This window comes from Sceloporus occidentalis, unplaced genomic scaffold (assembly GCF_023333645.1).
Source record: "Sceloporus occidentalis isolate IW3139 unplaced genomic scaffold, rSceOcc1.0.p SCAF_7, whole genome shotgun sequence".
Classification (NCBI taxonomy): Eukaryota; Metazoa; Chordata; class Lepidosauria; order Squamata; family Phrynosomatidae; genus Sceloporus; species Sceloporus occidentalis.
In genome coordinates, this window is record NW_028316987.1 from 26,899,284 (window position 1) to 26,925,340 (window position 26,057).

The 26,057-nt window shown below is 44.6% G+C and overlaps 1 protein-coding gene across 1 annotated transcript in view; it reads left to right on the forward strand.

Moving 5' to 3' along the window:
• IKZF1 (IKAROS family zinc finger 1) overlaps nucleotides 1-26,057 on the forward strand; it is a 165,420-nt gene that overhangs the window by 95,601 nt on the left and 43,762 nt on the right. The window contains exon 4 of the mRNA XM_089532462.1: nucleotides 2,536-2,595. Coding sequence (XP_089388588.1) covers nucleotides 2,536-2,595 — 60 coding nt within the window. The remainder of the gene's footprint in view (nucleotides 1-2,535; nucleotides 2,596-26,057) is intronic.

The window sequence follows — 26,057 nt, forward strand, 5'->3', positions numbered from 1 at the left end:
TCGGGCCTGTCTTTTTCACTCCCTCCTAGGTCTGATGATGACAGTTGGGGCGGAGGGAGGGCTCTTATTTTTGAGGCCAGAATATAATCTCAATTAAATTTAATTTAATTCTTCTCATTAATTTAAGAGAAGAATTGGTGGACAGAGTGACGTAAGTCACAGTAAATGGGGAGAGAAACTAGGTAGGGAAGGCCTGCCGGAAGAGATCCATCTTAAGAGCCTTCTTAAAGGCTGTAAGAGTAGAAATGTTGCGGATCTCCTTTGGCAGGTCATTCCATAGCTTCGGAGCTGCGATGGAAAAGGCCCTCTGTGTGACTGAAGTTAGCCTAGATTTTATTGGCTGAAGTAGATTCTTCCCCGAGGACCTTAGAGTGCGGGATGGACAGTACGGAAGAAGGCGATCCCTTAAGTATTGTTAAGTATTAAGATGATGAAAGGACACAGCCGCCGAAATGTGGAGGAAAAATGGCTGAGGGAGCTAAAATCAGAGTTCGGTCTGACGTGAAGCCAGGCTGTATTCTGAATATAACACATCGGTGTGTGTTTAGACTGAGGCTTATATAGAGAGTTTCTAGCCTCTAGCAATGAACTTAATGGCTTAGCTGCAGCCAAGACAAAGGGTGTAAAGACCTGGGCTTTTGTTAAACCAAGGTGAGAATAGTCTTACCCAATACACTTGGATCTGAACACAATCGGGGAAGGCAAATAGATGAATAGGTGGCCATTGACTTAATCAGTGGGCCATCAGGTGTGAGGCTGAAAAAAACCAGCAAGTGTTGTACAGGATTTTGGAGATGTTTTTTCTTGTCTAGCAGCTCCCAAACTTCCTGTGGGGAATTTCCAGTCCTTTTCTCTAGGGCTCCTACCCCTTCCTTTGCAAGCTGCCTACATGACAACTCTGCTTTGGAGAAATGGTGGTGCCCCTAGGAGGTCAGCTTGGGGTCAAAGTGTATTCCACACACACTCCAAAATTTAATATAAATCTAAATGCTCTAACAACATCCTTGACTGAAATGAATAGGAGCTGCACATGAACCAGAAATTTATTTTTTACAACTCCCCTTTATTTTGAACAGGAGAGCATGTTATTATATTTGCATTTTCCCACACAATTTTAAATGCTTACTCTGAATGTGCTCTGGATATTAATCCATGGCCTGTTACAGACTGCCAAAATAAAGCTGCTTCGGGTCTCTTTGGAGGTATGCTGTTTAAATGATGCATGCATCCTAAGAATCCGGAAGCTGCACCAAAACTGCACTCCAGTGCTTAGGAATGGAGTGTGGCTTTGGTGCGACCTCTGGACTCTTAGGACCCATGCATCATTTAAATAGCATGCCTCCAAAGAGACCCGAAGCAGCTTTATTTTGGCAGTCTGTAACAGGCCCATGTTTCTTCAGAGAACAGTTAAATGCATCCAATCAAATAAAATAAAAGACTGTGAATATTCCCTCTGATACTTTTCTTATGTGGTTGGCATTGAAGTCTCCATTTCAGAGTATGCACAAAGAAAAGGAACCACGAAGCTCTGGAGTTGGGTGGAGCTCCTTTCCCTAGTTATTCAGCAGAGGATAACTTATTTGGTGGGAAGCTACTTCACAGAAATGATTACTTGGAAATCAGACTGCAAAGAAAGGGTATAAATTAACACAAAGAAGTTGGTAGGCTTAATTCCTGACTAGTAAGAATGAGATGGTTCTTGAGGTGCCTTCCAGTTTTGTATTCTAAGAAAAATAATAATATAATATAATTTTATTTATATCCCACCTCTCTATCAAAGATAATTCAGTGCTCCTTACAATGATTGTGTTGCTGTTGTTGTTGTTGTTGTTGTTTTTGCTGTTTTTGTTATCCTTTACAAAAAGCTGCCTCCCTAGACTGGAGACCTAGTAGCATGTCTACCCACATGACCTACTTTGGATTAGTAGCCTTTCCCTTTGTTCACAGGATATCCTGGGAAATGCAAGTCAGAGAAATGGCCCAGGGCTTAGAATCCTCTCCAAAATACATTTCTGCATTAGGTGGATGGGGAGACATGGTTCTTAAACTAATATAAAACTTACCTATTTTGTAGAGTAGATATGACTTGTTATGTGTTTTTTTTTAAATGGGCCTGTGTACTAGGTAGACATGTTGAAAGCATAAATCTGTTCCCTTTAAAACAGGTTGATTTACATGTGTTGCTAACATTATTATCCTTATTCTAGCCCATCAGAAACAACCACAACCAATGTTGTTAGAATACCTTTGTTCTTGTTTGTTTTGCACCTGAATATTTCTAATCACAGTTCTTTCAATTATGCTAACATTTCCACCAATCAAATCTAAAATGCTGGTAGATTGTGAATGTCCCTAGTACATTCACAAAATTAGATACTATAAGTCTTTGTTTCTGTACTGTAATTTCTTTCTGTGTTTTATCTCTATTGGTAGTGATACCTGTGTCTTTCATGGAAGCACTGTCTTTTATGGTTCATTGACTTGCGCTGCTGGCCACCTTACAACCTAGCATCCTGTTTGCCTTCTTTATTGCAGCTGCATATAGGGCTGAAGGCTTTAGCGATTTTCACACCATCATCCCCAGATCCTTGTCTTGTAAGTATGCCATGCATGCATTGTCAGTGTATTGCCAAACTTTCCCATCTTGCATGTGGGGTTTTTTGTCCCTCTTGCATATCTACTTATCTGTGTTTTGCTGTATTTTAACACCCTTATACTCATTTAGGTTCCTATTTTAGTGTCCCACACTGATACGTAAGATCTTTGGATATAAGATGGGATATAAATATTTTAATAAATAATAAAATACAATGAATTTATTTAAAGGGGGAAAACACTCACTTATCTAGTAGTATTTATTCAAGACTGGCCAGGAAGAGTGCATGAAAGAATAGCATTTATTAGAAAGTACCAATAACTGAACACATAGCAACACTGATCCATAGACAAGTGCACGTCAATTAATTTGTATACTGTATTTTCCACAATGCATTTCATCCAAAGCAGTTCACAAAAACAAATAGATATAATAATCTGTAAAACTGTCTGTAATAATTTTGATTCTTTGACTTGCACTGCTGGCCCTCTTACAAACTAGCATCCAACAAGTTATAATTTCAATATATCATAACCTTAATTCAATTACAGTTCACTTTAAACAATGTTTAAATTATTAAATAAGAATAACTGACACCCAGTTAGTCTTGAGGCATACCTCAGTTAACTGAAAATCTAAGAAAGAAAAGACTTTTACAAAGTCCTTTAAAGCCTGCCCAGCCTCCCTTTTCGTCTTTGTCTTCTATCAAGCTAAAAATTCTTAAAGTATCAACATTTGGAAGAAACACAGACTTTTAATTTTGAACTTTAGAAACATGTTTGTAACAAATGAAGCAATAAAGCTTGAGTGGAGAAACAGCAGGTTGCTACTATAATCAATCCAATTGGAGCCGTGTATACAACAGGCAAGTTAACCAGCAACTGCCTTTGGAACCTCTTACAGATCATGTGTGAACAACAAAACAGAGACAGAGCATGCATGAACAACAAAACAAAGGGGAGAGCAGATGAGCTTCAATGTTCCCCTACTTCCCCACTCCAGCATGTTGAAAAAGCATAGCTTTATATGTTTGACTATCAGAATGGAAATTATTAGAAGAGTGGAGGCTGATGGGGAAAAAAAAGGAGACATGCCTGGATGCATTTTGGAAGAAGAAAAGATTCCAAGTGTATTATTATTATTATTATTATTATTATTATTATTATTATTACATGTGTATTAGCTCTGAATAAATAGTTTGTTGAAACATGTTCAAGATGCTCCTCTTTTTTGTGGTGTAGGAAACTGTTGCTATTCTTTCAATGGCAGTTGAAAGATACCAAAGTTTCAATTGAAGAAGTAATGCCTAGTAATGCCTAGTCTGCTTTGCTAACTGTGAGTTCTTCCAAATTGATCTAAAGAAGCATCAGTTCTTACAGTATAGCTTCTTGTGTTTTTCTGGGTTTTGTTGGTGTTCTCTGTGATTTTTCAAAAATTATAACAATTATACTGCAAAAATGCTATTTCACTAATGTACTATAACAATATAATGCTTTAAAAATTGAAAAGAAAAAAGAATGGAATGTATAATATGTGTTATAATTAAAAATAATATCATTCAAGGATGGATATCAAATCATAGAATCATAGAATCATAGAGCTGGAAGAGACCTCAAGGGCCATCCAGTCCAACCCCCCTGCCTTGCAGGAAATCTAAATCAAATCATCCCCGACAGATGGCCATCCAGCCTTTGTTTAAAGACCTTTAAGGAAAGAGACTCCACTACACTCCGAGGGAGTTTGTTCCACTGTCGAACAGCCCTTACTGTCAGGAAGTTCCTCCTAATGTTGAGGTAGAATCTCTTTTCCTGTAGCTTGCATCCATTGCTCCGGGTCCTAGTCTCTGGAGCAGCAGAAAACAAGCTAGCTCTCTCCTCAATATGACATCCCTTCAAATATTTAAACAGGGCTATCATATCACCCTTTAACCTTCTCTTCTTCAGGCTAAACATCCCCAGCTCCCTAAGTTGTTCCTCATAGGACATGATTCCAGATCCTTCACCATTTTAGTCACCCTCCTTTGGACACGCTCCAGTTGTTGAGCAGAAGTGAGCGTGCAGTGTATCTTCAGAAGCCTGCGTTAGGATAAACAACTGGCAACTTTGGAGCTTGCCAGGAATCCAGCTGCAGATAAAAACAAACTGAAGACTGGTTTATCTCCAAAGAGGCACTTTATTCTTAAGCTGCCGAATAGAAAACGAATCACTACAAGCGCTAAACACATCCACCACCGACCAACAAAAAACCCACACTGTACAATAGAGATCTGGGATTTCTATACACATTTGCCATGTGGCCACTATACCCAGTCTCTTCCTGTCACCATTTCCTGTGCCACCTGAATTACTGTCCTCCACCAGGATGACACTGCATATTTACATAAGTACTACATGCTTTCTGGCACACAATGACCTTTTACATTCATCTACTGACATGAGCTCCAGCTGTAACCAGTTCCCTGGTTGACAACCAGTAAATGAACATTTGCCACTTCGTCACATCTGGACATTTTCCTTTAGGCTTTATTTCTCAACACCAGTTTTTCAACATCCTTTTTAAATTGTGGTGCTCAGAACTGGACACAATATTCCAGGTGGGGCCTGACCAGGGCAGAATACAGTGGCACTATTACTTCCCTTGATCTAGACCAGGGATCGGCAACCTACAGCCCACGGGCCGGATCTGGCCCAGCGAGGCCTTGGAACCGGCCCCAGCCCGGTCCTGCCGCTGATTGCCGCCGGGCACGCTCATGCGGCCATTGCCGCGGCCGCTAATGCACACAGCTGGCGGCCACCCACCTCCTTCTCCTCCTCGGCAGCACTGCCCTCCTCAGCAGTACTGCCCTCCTCCGTGTGACTGTGCCACCCGCGGCACTTGCCTGGGCAGGCAACAGCCCGCACTCACCCTGCTAGTGCGCCCACGCGTGGGGCTAGAAAAGAGGAGCTTGTCCTCTTTGGCCAGCCAGCCATAGGGGATGAGCTCTTCTTTTTTAGCCCCTTGCGGCTTCAACAGCGCGCGCTTGCCCAGCTAGCGCGCCCACACAGGGCTGGAAAGAGGGCCCTCGTCCCCTTTGCTTGGCTGGCCAATGGCTGAAGAGCAGGGGCGGGGCTGTTTCCAGCCCCAGTGTGCCATTGGCCAGCGCCAAAGAGCAGGCGGAGCTTTGGAGGAGGAAGAGGCAGAGGAGGACCAATGAGGGTTGGCATCTGGGCCAGGGGGAGGGGGGAGCGCCATTTCCAAATGGTGCCGAGGAGCAGGAAGTGGAGAGGTGAGTTGCCATTTCGGCTCTACCTTATTTCTTTTATTTTTAAATTATTTTTATTATTAAAAATAAACAACCTTTCCTTTTTATTTTATTTTATTTTTATTGTTAAAAATAAACAACCCTGCCTTTTTATTTTATTTTATTATTATTATTAAAAATAAACAACCCTGCCTTTTTAATTTTATTATTATTATTAAAAATAAACAAGCCTGCCTTGTTTTAACAATGATAGTGATGATGATGAAGATGGTGATATTGATATCAGCTGGCTTCTGAGGCCTGCGCGCACTGTTTCTGAAGCTGAGACGGTGTGACTTTCCAAAGTGCATTTGCGTGCTTTGAATGCTAACAAGCCTGCCTTGCTTGGGCAATGATAGTGATGATGATGAGGATGGTGACATTGATATCAATCAGCTTCTGAGGCATGCGCTCTCTCTTTCTGAAGCCGATATAGTGTGACTTTCCAAAGTGCCTTTTCTGTGTGTTTTTGGTGTTTGGAATGCTAACAAGCCTGCCTTGCTAGTATAGTGATAGTGATGATGATGAGGATGGTGATATTGATATCAATCAGCTTCTGAGGCATGTGCTCACTCTTTCTGAAGCCGAGATGGTGTGACTTTCCAAATTGCATTTGGGTGCTTTGAATGCTAACAAGCCTGCTTTGCTTGGGCAATGATAGTGATGATGATGAGGATGGTGATCTTGATATCAATCAGCTTCTGAGGCATGCGCTCACTCTTTCTGAAGGCGAGACAGTGTGACTTTCCAAAGTGTGCTTTTTGTGTATTTTTGGAGCTTTTAATGCTAACAGGTCTGCCTTGGATAGTGATGATGATGATGGTGGTGATGATGATATCAGTCAGTTTCTGAGACATGCACTCACTCTTTCTGAAGGTGAGACAGTGTGACTTTCCAACGTGGATTTCTGTGTATTTTTGGTGCTTTTAATGCTAAAAGGTCTGCTTTAACAATGATAGTGATGATGATAATGATGATGATGGTGATATTGATATCAGCCAGCTTATGTTCCCATTTTGTTTTTTACTTCAAAATATGATGTGTGCAGTGTATGTCGGAATTATTATTTTTTTAATGTATGTAAATTTTTAAAAAATTATTTAATTATTTATTTTTTGCAGCAACCCGGCCCCCTGGCTCAAAAAGGTTGCCTACCCCTGATCTAGACACTATACTTCTATTGATGCAGCCTGAAATTGCATTGGCCTTGTTGGCTGCCGCATCGCACTGTTGACTCAAGTTCAATTTGTGGTCTAATTGGACTCCCAGATCCCTTTCACGTGTAGTCTCGTTCAGCCAGGTGTCACCCATCCTATATCTGTTCATTTCATTTTTCCTCCCTAAGTGCAGTATCTTACATGTTGCACTTGGTGCTGGAGAATGCCCCCGCCCCCCAAAACAAACCACCACAGGATAATATAAGCATTATTTTTTAAAAAACAAGAACAAGAACAACAATCCTGCAACAAATACTGTAACCTTTCAGCACATTTGCCTCACCTGGAAGAGTGCATCCCATTACAGAATCCAATTAACAATTCCTATGGAGACCCTTCAGAAAGATGGTACTCGTAGTAAACCCACAGCAAAAGAGAAGAAAAAAGAAATGAGCACATGAAACTTCAGATAGCTGACCTTCAAGCAACAGAAAAAAAGCAACTTATCCCAGGATACTATGAACAGCAGAGGTTTTGAAACCTCCTAAACTGCCTACAGTGCCTGTTTCACCTCCATCCAGGTCCATATTGGAGGCTTCACCCATGCACAAGTTGGTGAAGAATGACCTCAAAATGACACCTTGAGTACATGTATTCCTTGAAATCACCTAAATTTTAAGGATCAGTTTTCAGCATCCATACCAAGAAGGCAGTTGAGAAGGAAGTGACTCCTCCTTCCTCTTTGCAGCAGGGTGATAGCTCCAGGGTGTTCAATACCTCAGGAGTTCTCGTCCTCTCATTGCTGAGGAAAAGAGTAAAAAGAAGAAGAAGCACTTGAGGCATTAATCTGAGGACACTCTCCCCAAGCCACACTGAGCAACTTCAATTTTGACTGAGCTTGAACTGATGGACCTGCTGTCATCAATGCCCCCCAAACCTCTTTCTCCTGCTGAATCCCTGCAGGTGGTTGAGGTTCAGGTTGGATTTGCTTTGGAGGGTGAGATTGTAGATTTTCCACAGAGGCATGCCAGAATCCCACACCAGTCATCTCCTGCTCCAGCCTTCACTGGAGATTTGGTAGTTTCATTGCCGAGGACTGTGCTACATTCTTCTCAAGGTCTCCCTCCCCATGGTAGCATGGCAGGCCATCTGAAATTTGGAATCATAGAATCATAGAATTGTAGAGTTGGAAGAGACCACTAGGGCCATCCAGTCCAACCCCCGCCATGCAGGAAATCCAAATCAAAGCATCCCCAACAGATAGCCATCCAGCCTCTGTTTAAAGACCTCCAAGGAAGGAGACTCTATCACCCTCCGAGGGAGTGTGTTCCACTGTCAAACAGCCCCTACTGTCAGGAAGTTCCTCCTAATGTTGAGGTGGAATCTCTTTTCCTGGAGCTTGCATCCATTGTTCTGGGATCTGTTCTCTGGAGCAGCAGAAAATAAGCTAGCTCCCTCCTCAATATGACATCCCTTCAAATATTTAAACAGGGCTATCAAATCACCTCTTAACCTACTTTTCTCCAGGCTAAACATCCCCAGCTCCCTAAGTTGTTCCTCATAGGACATGGTTTCCAGACCCTTCACCATTTTAGTCGCCCTCCTTTGGACACACTCCAGTTTCTCAATGTCCTTTTTGAATTGTGGTGCCCAGAACTGGACACAATATTCCAGGCGGGGCCTGACCAAAGCAGAATACAGTGGCACTATTACTTTTCCTGATCTAGACACTATACTTCTAATGATGCAGCCTAAAATCGCATTGGCCCTTTTAGCTGCCGCATCACACTGTTCGCTCATGTTCAACTTGTGGTCTACTTGGACTCCTAGATTCCTTTGACACGTAATAATAATAACAATAATAATAATAATAATAATAATACTGTTTATTTATAGCCCGCTTTTCCAAAAGAGATCAAAGCGGGTTACAACAAGGGTATAAAACATTATACAATTTGAACAAACAGTATATACACATCATAAAAACACTCTAGAGTTAAAAACACCATAAAATTACAAAGAATAAAAACCAAAACAAAACTAGCTGGAAGAAAACTTATATGATGGGGAGAGAGCAGATATCATGACACATGGGGAAAGCCTGTTGGAAGAGATAGGTCTTGAGCTTCTTCCTAAACAGGTCAAGGGAGGCAACAGAGCGGAGCTCGCTGGAAAGGGAGTTCCAGAGCTGTGGGGTCGAGTTGGAAAATGCCCTCTGTGCAGTCAAGGTGTACTTCGACTTAGGAACCCTCAATAATTGCTTCCCGGCCGATCTGAGAGTGCGGGACGGATTATATGGGGAGAGGCGGTCCTCCAAGTACCCTGGGCCCAAGCCATTTAGGACTTTATAGGTAATAACCAACACCTTGTATTGCGCCCGGAAGCGAATAGGCAGACAATGAAGATCTTGCAAAATAGGTGTTATGTGGCTAGTCCTGGGACCTTGCTGCCATGTTCTGTACTAATTGAAGCTTCCAGGTTTGGTACAAGGGTTGCCCCATGTAGAGCACATTACAGAAATCCAACCGAGAAGTTACCAGAGCATGCATCACCATTTCAAGGTCCCCCCAGCCCAGGTAGGGTCGCATCTGGCGTATCAGCCGAAGCTGATAACAGGTGCTCCTGACTGTCGCATCCACCTGAGATGTGAGGTGGAGCGACGAGTCCAAAAGCACCCCCAGACTGTGAACTGAGTCCTTCAGGGGGAGCGTGACCCCATTCAGGACAGGTGGAAACAATCTCCTTTCCCGGGCCAGGAGAACCTATCACGAGTACTTCCGTTTTCTCTGGATTCAAGCTGAGTCTGTTTTCCCTCATCCAGCCCATACCGACTTCAGACAGGCATTTAGAGGAGAGATGCCATCCCTAGTCACTGCATCAGTCGGAGACACAGAGAAACATATTTGAGTGTCATCAGCGTACTGATAACACTGCACCCCGTGTCTCCGGATGATCTCTCCCAGCGGTTTCATGTAAATGTTAAATAGCATGGGGGACAGAATGGCTCCTTGAGGGACACCAGATGTAAGCGCCCTCTTGTCGGAGCACACGTCCCCCAGCTGCACCATCTGGAATCTGCCCAAGAGGTAGGAACGGAACCACTGGAGTGCAGTGCCCCCGATACCTAACTCCCTCAGGCGTTCCAGAAGGATACCATGGTCAGTGGTATTGAAAGCCGTTGAGATGTCCAAAAGCACTAACAGGGACACGCTACTCCTGTCCATGCCTAGACGGAGATCATCGACCAGAGCGGCCATGGCAGTCTCAACTCCATAGCCCGCCCGGAAGCCAGTTTGAAATGGGTCTAGAAAATCTGTTTCATCCAAGATCGTTTGAAGCTGGAAGGCAACCGCCCTCTCGATCACTTTCCCTAAAAAAGGCAGCAGCGAAACAGGCCGATAATTATTTCGAATCAGGGGGTCTAGGGAGGAATTTTAACAAAGGTTTTACAGTGGCCAATTTTAGACTAGATGGAAACCGCCCTTCCCTGAAAGATGAATTAATTATACGGCGTAGCATACTAGTTACAGCCGTTCCCCCCTGAGCTCCCAGCCATGAAGGACAGGGATCGAGAGAGCATGTCATCTTCCTAACACTTCCAAGAATCTTGTCCACTTCCTCAGTACTCACAGACTCAAAATGATCCAGTATAACAAAGTTCACGGAAGCTCTGGGGACCTCTACTCTGGATTCTGAAGAAATACTGGCGTCGAGATCAGCCCTTATCCAAGAAATTTTATCCGCGAAGAAGTTGTTAAACTTGTCACAGCAGGCTTTAGATGGTTCCAAAATAAGGTTCAGGGAGGGGGGCAGTTGGGTAAGCTCCCTCACTACCCTGAACAGCTCTGCCGGATGTGACTCTGCGGACGCAATACATGCAGCATAGAACGAATGCTTTGCTGCACTTATTGCCACTTCAAATGGGACTCTAGGAGTACCTTGTCGGCTAAGTGCTCGTGTCTTCGCCAGTTGCGCTCTAGTCGTTGCAGAATCCGCTTCCTTTCCCTGAGATCTTCCATGTACCAGGGTTGTCTTTTGGAAGCGGGAATGAAAGGATGTATAGCCCTGGAGAGATCTGCATCCCAGGTGTTAGTCAGGGCATCAACAGAATTGCCATCAGTTCCAACCATATAACCCTCTAGGGCTTCTTGGAACCTTTTGGGTTCCATCAGCCTTCGAGGGTGGACCATCCTAATAGGTCTGCCACCCCCGGGAGGGATTTGGGTAGATGCCTTGAATTTAGCCTTGACCAGAAAATGATCCGTCCATGACAAGGTGGAGACATTGGTTACAAAAGACGACATCGAGCGTATTACCAGCTGAGTGCGTAGGCCCTGAGACCAGTTGGGACAAGCCCATGGCAGTCATGGTAGCCATGAACTCCAGAGCTGCACCAGTTGGACCTTGGCTGGCCTCAAAGGGGATGTTGAGGTCCCCCAGGACAAGAAGCCTAGGGGACTCCAACACCAGCTCCGAGACCAGCTGTGTCAGCTCGGCCAGGGAGTCTGTTAGCTCACGGGGTGGCCGGTAGACCAACAGAATCCCTAAACTGTCTCTGGCCTTCAGGGTCAGGTAGATACATTTGATATGAGTAGTTTGCCGGACATGGTTCCTGGTTAAGGAAAGGGTGTTCTTATGAATCAAGGCAACACTCCCCCCCCCCCCCCGCCCACCTAACCTGGTCTGGTCCTTGACTGAGTACCCAGCCGGAAGGGCCTCTGCCCACACCACTTCACTCTCAGGCCCAAGGCAGGTCTCAGTAATGCAAGCCAGGTCGCAGCACTTATCCTCTATCAGGTCATATATGATGTGGGACTTATTCCTTACAGACCTGGCATTGCACAGGAGCAGAGACAGGGTTTGTGGTACAGTTGAACTGACCCTCAGATCTCTTTGGTTAGGAGAGTGGATGGAAGGAGAGATAGATATTACGCATCGATCTCGCCTTCCCTTCCGATATGACTCCACTCATAGTTTTATTCAGCCAGGTGTCCCCATCCTATATTTGTGCATTTTATTTTTCCGCCCTAAGAGCAATGCCTTACATTTCTCCGTGTTGAATTTCATTTTGTTAGCTTTGTCCCAGCTTTCTAGTCTATTCAGGTAATTTTGAATTTTGATCCTGTCCTTTGGGGTATTAGCTATTCCTCCTAATTTGGTGCCATCTGCAAATTTGATACGTATGCTCCCAATTCTGTCGTCCAGGTCATTGATAAAGATGTTGAATAGTACTGGGCCCAGGACAGAGCCCTGTGGGACCCCATTGGTCACTTCCCTCCAGGATGAAAAGGAGCCATTGTTGAGCACCCTTTGCATTCGGCCGGTCAACCAGTTACAAATCCATGTAACAGTTACCTTGTCTAATCCACATTTTACAAGCTTGTTTGCAAAAAAGTCATGGGAAACCATGTCAAAGGCCTTACTGAAATCAAGATATACTTTATCCACAGCATTCCCTTCATCTACCAAGCTGGTAATTTTATCAAAGAAAGAGATTAGATTTGTCTGGCATGACTTGTTTCTCTGAAACCCATGTTGAGTTTTTGTGATTATGGAATTGCCATCTTGATGTTCACAGACTCTTTGTTTAATTATCTGCTCTAGAATCTTTCCTGGTATAGATGTCAGTCTAACTGGACGATAATTGTTGGAATCCTCTCTTTTTCCCTTTTTGAAGATGGGGACAACATTTGCCTTCCTCCAGTCTGCTGGGATTTCTCCTGTTTTCCAGGAGTTTTCAAAGATTATTGCCAATGGCTCCGATGTTACATTTGCCAGTTCTTTTAATACCCTTGGATGGAGTTCATCTGGTCCTGGAGTCTTAAATTCATTTAGATTAACAAGGCATTCCTCTACTATCTCTTTACTTATTCTGTGCTGAAATTCCCCTATTCTGTCCTCTGCTCTATTATCCTCAGGTTGAGCACCCTTTTACTTTTCTGAGAAGACTGAGGCAAAGAAGGTATTGAGTAATACCTTTTCTCTGTCCCCTGTTAACATTTTGCCATCTTCTCAACGCAGTGGCCCTACCATTTCGTTCTTCTTACTTTTGCTGCGGACATATCCAAAAAAGCCCTTTTTGTTGTTTTTAACCTCTCTAGCAAGTCTGAGTTCATTCTGTGCTTTAGCTTTTCTGACTTTACCCCTACAAATGCCTGCTATTTCTTTGAATTCCTTTTTCGTGATTTCCCCCTTTTTCTTATACATGCTCCATTTAAAACTTAGCTCAGTTCCTTAATCATCCATCCTGGTTTCTTGAGACACCTCCCATTTTTCTTTCTCACTGGAACTGTTTGAAATTGTCCCTTCAGTATCTCCGTTTTGAGAAAGTCCCAGCCGTCCTGAACTCCTTTATCTTTTAGTATTTCTGACCACAGGATTGCCCTCAATACTTCTCTAAGTTTACTGAAATTCCCTCTCCTAAAGTCTAGAATGTGTGTCTGACTATGCCTGACTTCTCCTTTCCACTGTATTACAAATTCCAGGAGAACATGGTCACTTCTACCTAAGGATCCCACCACTTGCACCCCATTAACCAAGTCATCCTTGTTGGTTAGGATCAGATCTAAAATAGCTGATCCCCTTGTTGCCTCTTCCACCTTTTGGACAATGAAATTGTCTTCGAGGCAAGTGAGGAATTTGCTAGATCTTGAGGATTTATTTATTTATTTATTTATTTATTTATTTATTTATTTATTTATTGTATTTATACCCTGCTCTTCAGTCCCAAAGGCTATCAGAACAGCTTACAATTATTATTTTTAATTAGATGGTTCCCTGCCCTCAGGCTTACAATCTAAAAGACACAACACAAAAGGAGAAGGGAATGGTGGTGGGAAAGGGGATCAGGTCCAGTGGTTATTGTCTCCCTCTAAGGCTTGGACCAAGGCAGATGGACTGGAGAGAGAGCTCTTCTTCTTCAGGCTAGCCCTGGTGGAGCCGGGCCTGCCTGTTCCCTCACAGGCTGAAGGATGACAGTTAACATAGAGGGAGGGCTCTCTTCTTCAGGCAAGGCCTGATGGAGCTGGGCCTGCCTGGTCACTCCCTCACAGGCTGAAGAATGACAGTTATCATGGAGGAAGAGCTCTCTATCTTCAGGCTAGCCCTGGTGGGGCTGGGCCTGCCTGTTCACTTCCTCGCAGGCTGAAGGATGACAGTTATCATAGAGGGAGGGCTCTCTATCTTCACGCTAGCCCTGATGGAGCTGGGCCTACCTGGTCACTCCCTCACAGGCCGAAGGATGACTTCTAGGAAATATCAGGATAGTTGAAGTCATCCATTACTACTACATCTCTCCTTTCTGAGTGTGTGGTCATCTATTCTAGAAAAACAACATCCAATTCCTCCATCTGACTTGAGGGTCTGTAGTAGACTCCCACAATAACATCCCTGTTGCTTCCCTCCCCTTTAATTTTTATCCAGATGCTCTCCGCCTGGCTTCCAGTATTGATGTCCTGGATCTCTTCACTGGTGTAAATGTCCCTGACATATAAAACTATTCCTTCTCCTTTCCTGTTTGGCCTGTTTCTCTTTAAAAGGTTATATCCCTCTATTTCTACATTCCAATCATGAGACTCATTCCACCAGGTTTCAGTGATGCCTATTATATCATATTTACTTTATTGTGCTAGGAGTTCAAGTTCATCTTGCTTTTTTCCCATGCTCTGTGCATTAGTGTAGAGACATCACAGACCACGGGTCTTCTTTACTTGCTTCCTGTGCAAGTTTTTTTGCCTCCCACTGTTGGGTCATTGCATGGTTTGTCTTGTTCCCTCTATGACAGTTTTACCATTTTCTCCAACCCTTTTGCCTTCCAGAATACTGTCTCCCTCCCCCACATAACTCAGTTTAAAGCCCTCCTGATCAAATTTTTGAGACTATTGGCAAAAAGGTTTTTGCCAACTGGCGTGAGATGTAACCCATCCCTTGCCAGACGTCCCTCCTCATGGAACCTCAAAATGAAGGAATACCTAGGAGTTGGAGTTGAAGCTGAGAGCATGTGATTTGTCCAAGGTCACCCAGTGAATTTCTATGGTGAAGTGAGAGGCTAGAGTTCTAATCCCAGCTCAGTCATGTAAATCCACAGGGTGACATTGGGTAATTCACATGCTCTCATCTTCAACTCCAACTCCTAGGTATTCCTTCATGGTAGAAGGAGGGATTGGATTACCCCTGGGAATCACTTCAAATGTCACCTTGTGGATTTACATGACTGAGCTGGGATTAGAAATCTAGCCTCCCAGTTCACCATAGAAATTCACTGGGCAAGTCACATGCTCTCAGCTTCAACTGCAACTCATAGGGATTCCTTCATGGTAGAAAAGGGGGGTTGGATGACCCCTGGGAATCCCTTCGAATGCTAGGTTTTATCCATGGCAGAACTCCTGCCATTGCACCACCCCTGCCCCTTCTTCTCTTCTGTGAGGGTCACACTCTCTCAGTCTCAGAGGCAGGGCATGACAAACCTCTCTCTCCAGTTCTCTCAAGCTGATGCTAAGACAAACCTACTTTTATTTTGCATTTTATTTTTTTAAATATGTTTTTGGCAAGGAGAGTTCAGAATACCATGAATGAGAGAGTGTGATGTATCTAAAAAGGGGGTTGGATTAGATGACCCTTGGGAATCCCTTCCAATGCTAAGATTCCTCCATGGCAGAATTCCTGCTTGGCAGAAGAGCATTGCCATTTGCCACCCCACCCCACCCCACCCCCCATCTCTTCTGTGGGGGTCACACTGTCTCAGCTTCAGGGGCAGCCCATGGCAAAACTCCTTTTTATGCCAAGAGAACCCTTGGTTGGTCACATCATCCAGTGCCATCATGAGGTTGAACAGAGGGTCAGACTACATGTCCTCTAGGATCCTATGTTTTCCTATGTATTCCTTCATAGCAGAAGGGGGTTGGACTGGATGGTCCTTGAGATTTCCCTCAATGCTACCATTTCTTGTTTGGGCTTCAATCAAAGTTTATTTGTTGAGACTGGGTGGTTTTTTTTTGTGTGTGTGTGTGTTTATGTGTGTGCCTTCAGGTGTGCCATGTGTGTGTGTGTCTGTGCGTGCCAAGATGACCCTTGGGAATCCCTTCCAATGCTAGGAATTCCTGCCATTGCACCCCATGTGAGGTTCACACTCTGTCAGTCACACTCTGTCAGGCAGAGCATGACAAACCTCTCAAGGTGATGCTAAGGCAAGTCTATTTTTATTTTGCATTTTAATTTTTTTAATTTTTTTTGAAAAGGCGAGTTCAGAATATCCATGAGTGATGGTAAAGCAAACCTATCATGCATTTTATTATTTTATTTTTGGCAAGGAGAGTTCAGAATACCATGAATGAGAGAGTGTGATGTATCCAAAAAGAGGGTTGGATGAAATGACCCTTGGGAATCCCTTCCAATGCTAGGATTTCACCCCAACGCCCTTCTTCTTTTCTGTGAGAATTTGAATGGCAGAGCATGACATAAAGGGGAGAAGGTCTTATCCACCACCACCTACACACAAAATGCTCTCCCCTTTTGTTCTCTTTTGTTTGTCAAAGCAAAGCTGGGGGCAAAGATGGGGGGACATCACCCTAACCAAGGAAATAGCCTCTGGTAAAAGCCAGTATGAATGGTAGCTTTTCTTATGCAAAATACCCAAATCCTGGCCATCGAATTGTCAGCTGAAAGGTCTCGTCTCTTCACTTCATTTGGAAATGATTAAAAATAAAAATTCTTACTCATTGATCGAGAAGTGCTCAGAATTTCTTCTCTTTAAAATGCTTTTGAAATTTTCGAATAATAGGTATTTCTACCAGTTTCTACTGTTTTTCAAATTTTGAAGAATATTCTTTCTTCTTTGTGGTCTCTGCGAATCGTACAAATGGGTTGTACTGCACCTGTGAGACTTGGGATTGCTCTGACCAAAAATCCACAACAACTTAATGTAAAACAAAAAGTTTATTGTAAAGAATAAGGTAGAAGCACCTTGGACCACATCTTTGCTGAATCTGGAGAACTCCAGATAGAGACAGCACTTTAAAATCCCCCAGACCCCTCCCCTTTGGTTGCTTTTTCCAAAGACACTTTCTTCTGTTCAGCTTTGATGTAAAATTCCTCCCTTTGTGCTGAAGGGGGGAAGAAGGGGGGAGTAACCATTTGGTTCCTAGTTCCTTTGACTAGGAGAGATCTAAGGATGTATGCATCTAGGGTATCTGTTACCCATCCAGCCCTCATAAAACTGCCTGTCTGCGATACGTGACCATTCGGCCCATTCCCCATGGTGGCAGTCCTCCTTCCCAAAAATGCCTATCTATCTATATCACTACTCCCTCTCTATATATGCTTATCTATCTCTATCCCTATTTGTGTGTGAGAGCCTATTCACTGGCCCCCATTCTGCAGTCTGTCTATCTATCTATCTATCTATCTATCTATCTATCTATCTATCCATCTATCTATCTATCTCCTCAAGGTCGGTCTGTCTATCTATCTATCTATCTATCTATCTATCTATCTATCTATCTATCTATCTATCTATGTAGCTCTACAAACCTCATGGCAGAATACACCCTGAATGATTGCCTGAAGGTGGATTCTGACACGCAGTGCTGTTCGGAAACTTCTGGAATCACTGGGCAAAGTTAACTTTGCAACTTTTAGCAACTTTTTGGCGGTAGCTCCGCCCATCTCTTATAAAGCCCCTGGTTTCCCGCTCTTTCCCCAGTTCCTTTTTTCCGCCGCATTAGCTGCTTGAGGGAAGTTCACTTGTGCTTCTTTTGACTCCTCACTGGTAATTTGACTTGGACCATTTTTGACCATCGATTTATCTTGACCACCCGCATGCCGTTGACCATTTCAACTCGTTTGATCTCGCTCTTTGGTTTCTGACTCGGCTCTGTCGTTTTTTCCACAATGTCTCCTGCACTGTTCAAGAAATGCAATGTTTGTGGCAGGAAGGCTCTGGTGCAAGATCCTCATTCCTTCTGTCTGCTGTGCCTTGGTGAGGCTCATAACACCAAGGCTTGCCTTCTCTGCAAGTCGATGACCCCGCAGGCTCGGAAGAACTATGAGTCCGGTCTCACGCCGGCCATTTATCATGGGGTCCTTAAGCCCCAGGAGGTTACCTGGTCCATCTCGGCCCCTGCCTCTGTCTCGGCCCCTGCGACCGTATCTGCTTCGGCAACCGTGTCCGTGGCCAAGAGCCCCTCCGCTCCGCCAACCACAACTTCTTCATTGGCTGCCCCTGTGGCACGTGGTTCTGCTGAACTCAGTGCCGCTGCTGATGTGGCCCGTGGCTCAGAAAAGCCCAGTGCCACCAACAGACCCTCCAAGCGTCCCCCCAAGACCACTGGGACTGAGGGTTCTAGCCATCCTCCTCCGGTAAGAAGACCCGGTTGAGTGGCACATCCACGGCAAGGTCCCTACACCGCCCTCCATTCCTTTCCTTCCATCGTTGGAGGACATCGTCAAGCGCTCATGGGAGGCCCCTGCCTCATTAGTCGGGTCCACTAAGAAGATAGAGTCTCTCTATAAGATCTCCCCGACGCACTGCTCCTGGTTGTCAATGCACCCGAAGCAGAATTCGGCGATTGTGGAGGGATCACAGCAAGCCTTCACACCAAAGATGGCCACTTCGCCGGTGGACCGGGAGGCCATGAAAATAGATGGGCTGGCCAAGAAGGCCTACTCTGCCTCTGCCCTGGCTGTGAAGGCCATTAATTATAACGCCTGCATGGGTGCATACATGCAGACCCTCATGGAAAAGATCTCACCGCTGATTCCCAAGGTACCTGATGATTGCCAACGCAAGCTCGTGGGTATCAGAGACGAGGCCCACTCCATCGGGAGTTGGCTTATCACCCTCTCTCTGGGAGGGCAATGGTGGCATCGGTGGCCCTTCGATGCCATGCTTGGCTCCATGGTTCGGACATGAACCCCAATGCAAGGGCTGCCATAGAAGACATGCCATTTGATGATTCTGGCTTGTTTCATGCTGAGACCGACGACCGTCTCAACCACAAGTACCGGATAAAGGCGGCTGCCAAAAAACACGGTATGTCCTCGACCTCCTCGGCTCCGTTTAGGAAGCAACAGCAGCAGTGGCAGGGCCAGGGTCAGAGGTCCTTCCAACAGGACCGTCCCTACCAGCACCAACAACCACAGAAGCAGCGCTACCCTTCCAATCTTCCTCTTCCTCTAGTCAGCGTAATGCTCCTGCCCAGTACTGAAAGAATCGCCAGCAGAATACTGACCAGGGCAAGAAGAGGTCATGAAGTGCTTTGTCTCGTCTCCCTCCTCTTTCCTGGACAGGCTTAGGCCCTTTGCCAACATCTGGGCCTCAATCACCTCCGACTCGTGAGTTTTGGACATAGTCTGCAGGGGTTATGCCCTCGAGTTTCAAGACCGACTGGAGCTATTGTTTCCACCAGCCCCTCAGACACCCTTCTCGGCGAAGTACGCACCTTGTTATCAAAGGGGGCTATCTCCCCTATTGACTCCGACCAGGCCCCTTAATTACTTTTTGTTCTACCATCAGTTCTGCATGGTAACCCTTGATTCCATCCTTCCCTTATAGCATCAGGGGCTCTGGTTCGCAACCATTGACCTGAAGGACACTTATTTCCATGTGGGAATAAGGGAAAACCATCAGAGATTTCTCACCTTCGCCATCGGGCACGACATGTACCATTACAATGTCCTTCCCTTCGGCCTCTCCACAGCTCCGAGGGTCTTCACCAAGTGCATGGCTCCAGTAGTGGCCTATCTCCACCAGCACAGCTCCAGAGTCTTCCCCTACTTGGACAATTGGCTTCTCGCAGCACCCACCGTGGAAGAGCTCCAAAGAGATGTCAAGTTTACACTGGAACTCCTGTCCTCCATGCGGCTCGTGGTCAACGTGGAAAAGTCCCACCTCACCCATCCAGACAGATCAGGTTCATAGGCACCATCCTCGACTCCGAAGATTGCGTCGCCTATCTCCCTCCGGACCATTTCCTGTCCCTCTGCTCCTCCGTCAGGACTTGCTTGGCGCACGGACAGGTGAGGGCCAGAGATGTCCAGGTAGCCCTAGGACACATGGCTTCGACAATGTGCGTCGCCCCGTGGGCGAGACTTCAGTCCTGACTGCTACAGTCATGGTTCCTGTCGGTCTTCGATGCCATGATGGACCAGCCATCCAAGTGGCTCACCATTCCAAGGCCTGTTGCCCGCTCCCTTCACTGGTGGCTCGACTCCCGCAACATCTGCATTGGCATGCCTAAATGGGTGGCTGGTACCATCCACCTCTGCTATGAATTGTTAGGCAGACCCCTCCCAGCTAGGGTTCGGTCCCATGCAACTAGGGCGGTAGCAGCATCCTCCGCATTCTTGACTGGGGTCCCCTTGGAGGATGTTTGCAAAGCTGCTGTTTGGTCCCAGCCTCTGACTTTCATCAAGCACTATAGGCTGGACACCAGGCCCAAACGGGATGCAGCCTTTGGAAGGGCAGTGTTGGTCTCAGGGTTGCATTGATTGCACTGCATTTCCATGTCTTTTTGTTAAATATGTACATTTCCAATGATGTACATGTTCTAAAGAGAATTTTTTTGCCAGTTGGCTTGTTTACAACTTTCTGATGGTTTACATAGGTCTTGCATGACCTCTATGTGCCTTATGCCTTGGACAGGTTAAGTGCTATCTTTAACGTACCAGAATAATGACTGACAAAGGTTTCTTGGTTCAACATATTTATTGTGGAAAATAAACACACTTTGTTTGAACCTTACTCGGGTCTGATGACACTCCCTCTGCCTCTGACCTGAGCTTGTCAGTCTCAACTCATTTGTATGATTCACAGAGACCACAAAGAAGAAGGACAGGTTGCTTACCTGTAACGGTATTTCTTCGAGTGGTCATCTGCGAATACATACAAATCCTGCCCATCCTCCCCTCAGTGTCCTGCTCTTCATTGGCTCATTCTCATGTCGCTTATGCGGCGTTAATTTCAGAACTGGGGAAAGAGCAGGAAACCAGGGGCTTTATAAGGAATAGGCGGAGCTACCGCCAAAAAGTTGCTAAAAGTTGCAAAGTTAACTTTGCCCAGTGATTCCAGAAGTTTCCGAACAGCAATGCACAGGCGCAGTACAACGCATTTGTATGTATTCGCAGATGACCACTCGAAGAAATGCCGTTACAGGTAAGCAACCTGTCCTTACATCACTACTCTTAAGCGTCCAGCTGGTAACCAGCCATGCAATTGATCGCATGTTTACACGTGATCGTTCGCACATCTGTCCCTTGTCAACGGGTAACGCTGTCGCGATGTAGCCCCGGCAATGGCTGCACCGCCTCGGCCTGAGCACCCCCGTGTCCCATTTGGACTCCCAATCCAGGGCTACGCAGCCCTGGAAACCACGCCCACAGATCCTAGACCTATGTGACCACAAAGTTGTGACAGCAACCCAACAGCAAAGAGGGAGGGTGGGTGGGGCAAGCCGCATGGCAATGGCACTGGCCCAAGTGCCTTCTGGCCTTAAATAGGCCTGGCAGCCAATGGGAGGCTGGGAAGGAGGAGCGGTCCTGCCTCCCAGCCTCCCAACCAATCCCGGGTGGTGCCGGAGAATGACGCCGCCCAATCAGGGAGCACCTCCGGGTTCTGAGGCACACTGGGACCTGTAGTCCACAGCGCTGGACTGGAAGTGCCTCCCCTTCCACCCGCCTGGGCCAATCCCGGCCCAGGCATCCCTGCATCTGGGCTGCTGGGAACAGCCTGGGCCAGAGAAGTGGCGCGGCAACAGGGCCAGCCTGCTTTGTCAGGCGGCCCCATTTCTTTTACAACATTTGGTAATCTTTGAGCTTGGCAGGTTCCGTGTGTGTGTGTCTGTGTCTGTGTCTGTGTGTGTTTCTTTCTCATGTTGGTAGAAGGGATTAATTTTCCACACTAGCATTAAGCAGTATGACAAGAATCGGCACAGGTTGATACAGTTATTGTATCTAATTGCTCTAAACTATTATTTTTAAAAAAGAAACAAACCAAGTCCTTGTTCTCAAATCAGACTGATACCTTCATAAAACTCAATTCCTAAAGACCCTATATTTTTTTAGGCCATGTGAACAGCAATTCTAAGCATGTTCATGCAGGAGTTAGTCCCACTGCATGTGTGGGATTTATTGCCAGGTATATGCACCGGATTGCAACCCCATTTCTATTTTCTATTTAGAATTGGAAAATGAAGCAACCTGGAGAACAGGAATAAAGTACAGTGGGTTGAATCCATGCTAGTCTGATTATTTAAATGAAACCCATTAAAATTTATGGGGCAGGCTTACCTGTCTCATTCATTCCCTGTATCTGTTCTACACTGAGTCTGAGGTCAATTCGGACTGAAGTGGAGCTGTTAGTGTTGTTATTTTTGAACATTTCAAGTTATATGTTTTTATTACAACATATATTTAGATTTTGATTTGCATTTTTGACATTTCCCTGGCCTTGGTAAAATGATAAAATTTGAAGATGGAAAGCCTCAAATCCTGCCACCTCCCAAAAGTCCTTCCTCCTCTTGAGTGAGGAGTTGGGACAATAAATGAGCAGTACGTTTGGGGCTCCTCAGAAAGGGACGGTGTTGAAGAATGAAGATGGGTTCACTGAGCTGGCACAACAGGCTAACCAAGGTGATGTTTGAAAAACTCCAACTGGCACTTGAGCCAGTAGTGGAATGATGCCAGGGAGTGCAGTTCTATACTTTAATGATATCTGTCTAAAGATTCCCCCTTCCAAAAGGTTCTCATTTCTAATATAAATAATATAATTTCAGGGAAAAGAACAAAGCTATATGAATAACACAATAATATGACAGAGGTTTTGCTGTGCAGTTGGTGGACAAATTTACTCTGATTTTTTTTTTAATAAAATGTTTTCTGAATATAGAAAACTAATATTTCAGGAATAAAGTGCCTAGCTTGGTCTTCTCCCCCAATGTTCTAGTTTCCAACTTTATGATTTTTTTTTTAAAAAAAAGAAACATGAGAGCATTCCAATGCCTGATCCTATAGGCAACTAGTCTGAGGTGCTCCAGTCCAGCAAGAGCTGAACCTCATGCTTTTCCTGGCCATATATATTGCTTCTGCCTGATGAAGTTATTCTAACTGAATGCAACTCTATTCATCCAGTTCATTCTCTATATTTTCAGATCTGCAATGCATGTACATGAAGATAACAATCACCTATCAGGGCAGCAATAGTTATTGTATGTGACAAAATGTCTACTTATAGTGTATTCAGTTTAGTGAGAGAAAAAAATTCCATTTATGTCTTTTGACTTGTAGCACCTTTTCTGTACAAGTAATTCAAGTATCTTCACAATTACTTGCGCACTGCAATGAATCATAGAATAGAATCACAGAATCATAGAATCGTAGAGTTGGAAGAGACCACAAGGGCCATCCAGTCCAACCCCCTGCCATGTAGGAAATCAAATCAAAGCATACCCGACGGCCATTCAGCCTGTGTTTGAAGACCACTAAGGAAAGAGACTCCACTACACTTCAAGGGAGTTTGTTCCACTGTCGAACAGCCCTTACTGTCAGGAGGTTCCTCCTAATGTTGAGGTGGAATCTCTTTTCCTGCAGCTTGCCCCATTGCTCCGGGTCCTAGTCTCTGGAGCAGCAGAAAACAAGCTTGCTCCCTCCTCAATATGACATCCCTTCAAATATTTAAACAGGGCTATCATATCACCTCTTAACCTTCTTTTATCCAGGTTAAACATACCCAGCTCCCTAAGTCGTTCCTCATAGGACATGGTTTCCAGACCCGTTACCATTTTAGTCGCCCTCCTTTGGACATGCTCCAGTTTCTCAAGGTCCTTTCTGAATTGTGGTGCTCAGAACTGGACACAATATTCCAGGTGGGGCCTTACCAAAGCAGAATATAGTGGCACTATTACTTCTCTTGATCTAGACACTATACTTTTACTGGTGCAGCCTAAAATTGCATTGTCCTTTTTGGCTACCGCATCACACTGTTGACTCATGTTCAACTTGTGGTCTACTTGGACTCCTAGATCTCTTTCACGTTTAGTCTCGTTCAGCCAAGTGTCCCCCATCCTATATCTGTGCATTTTATTTTTCCGCCCTAAGTGCAGTACCTTACATTTTTATCCTGGCCTCAGGAGCTATTCCTCCTAATTTGGTGTCATCTGGAAATTTGATGAGTATGCTCCCAATTCTGTCATCCAAGTAATTGAAAAAGATGATGAATAACGCTTGCCCCAGGACAGAGCCCTGTGGGACCCAACTGGTCACTTCTCTCCAGGATGAAAAGGAGCCATTGTTGAGCAGCCTTTGGGTTCAGCCAGTCAACCAATTACAAATCCATTAATAGTTACCTTGTCTAGCCCACATTTCAATAACCTCTTTGCAAGAATGTCATGGGGAACTTTGTCAAAGGCCTTACTGAAATCAAGATATACTATATCCACAGTATTCCCTTTACCTACCAAGCTGGTAATTTTATCAAAGAAAGAGATCAGATTTGTCTGGCATGACTTGTTTCTCTGAAACCCATATTGAATTTTTGTGATTATGGAATTGCCATCTAGATGTTCACAGACTCTCTGTTTAATGACGTGCCCAAGAATCTTTCCTGGTATTGATGTCAGACTAACTGGACGGTAATTGTTGGGGTCCTCTTTTTTCCCTTTTTGAAGATGGGGACGTTTGCCCTCCTCCAGTCTGCTGGGACTTCTCCTGTTCTCCAGGAGTTCTCAAAGATTATTGCCAATGGCTCCGATACTACATTCACCAGTTCTTTTAATACCCTTGGATGTAGTTCATCTCGTCCTAGAGTCTTAAATTCATTTAGATTAACCAGATATTCCTGTACTATCTCTTTACTTATTCTGTGCTGAAATTCCCCTATTCTGTCCTCTGTTCCATTATCCTCAGGTTGAGCACCCTTTTCCTTTTCTAAGACTGAAGCAAAGAAGGTGTTGAGTAATTCTGCCTTTTCTCTGTTCCCTGTTAACGTTTTGCCATCTTCTCCACATAGTGGCCCTACCATTTCCTTCTTCTTCTACCTGTTGCTGCAGATATATCCAAAAAAAGCCCTTTTTATTGTTCTTAACCTCTCTAGCAAGCCTGAGTTCATTCTGCGTTTTAGCTTTTCTGACTTTACCCTTACAAATGCCTGCTATTTCTTTGAATTCCTTTTTTTTTTTTTTTTTTTTTTTTGTGATTTCCCACATTTTCCATTTCTTTTACATGTTCCGTTTAAATTTCAGCTCAGTTGAAAGTTCCTTAGTCATCCATCCTGGTTTCTTGAGACACCTCCCATTTTTCTTTCTCACTGGAACTGTTTGAAATTGTGCTTTCATTATCTCCCTTTTGAGAAACTCCCATTCGTCTTGAACTCCCTTATCTTTTAGTATTTCTGACCATGGGATTACCCTCAATACTTCTCTAAGTTTACTGATATCCATTCTCCTAAAATCTAGAATGCGTGTCTCATTATGCCTGACTTCTCCTTTCCACTGTATTACAAACCACAGGAGAACATGGTCACTTCCACCAAATGATCCCACCACTTGCACCCCATTAACCAAGTCATCCTTGTTGGTTAGGATCAGATCTAAAATAGCTGACCCCCTTGTTGCCTCTTCCACCTTTTGGACAATGAAATTATCTTTGAGGCAAGTGAGGAATTTGCAAGACCTTGATGATTTTGCTGAGTTTGACTTCCAGCAAATATCAGGATAGTTGAAGTCATCCATCACTACCACATTTCTCCTTTCTGAGTGTGTAGTCATCTGTTCTAGAAAAGCATCATCCAATTCCTCCATCTGACTGGGGAGGTCTGTAGCAGACTCCATAATATCCTTGTTGTTTCCCTACCCTTTAATTTTTATCCAGATGCCCTCCACCTCATTTCCAGTATTGATGTCCTGGATCTCTTCACTGGTGTAAATATCTCTGACATATAGTGCTATTCCTCGTCCTTTCCTGTTTGGCCTATTTCTCTTTAAAAGGTTATACACCTCTATTTCTACATTCCAGTTATGAGACTCATCCCACCAGG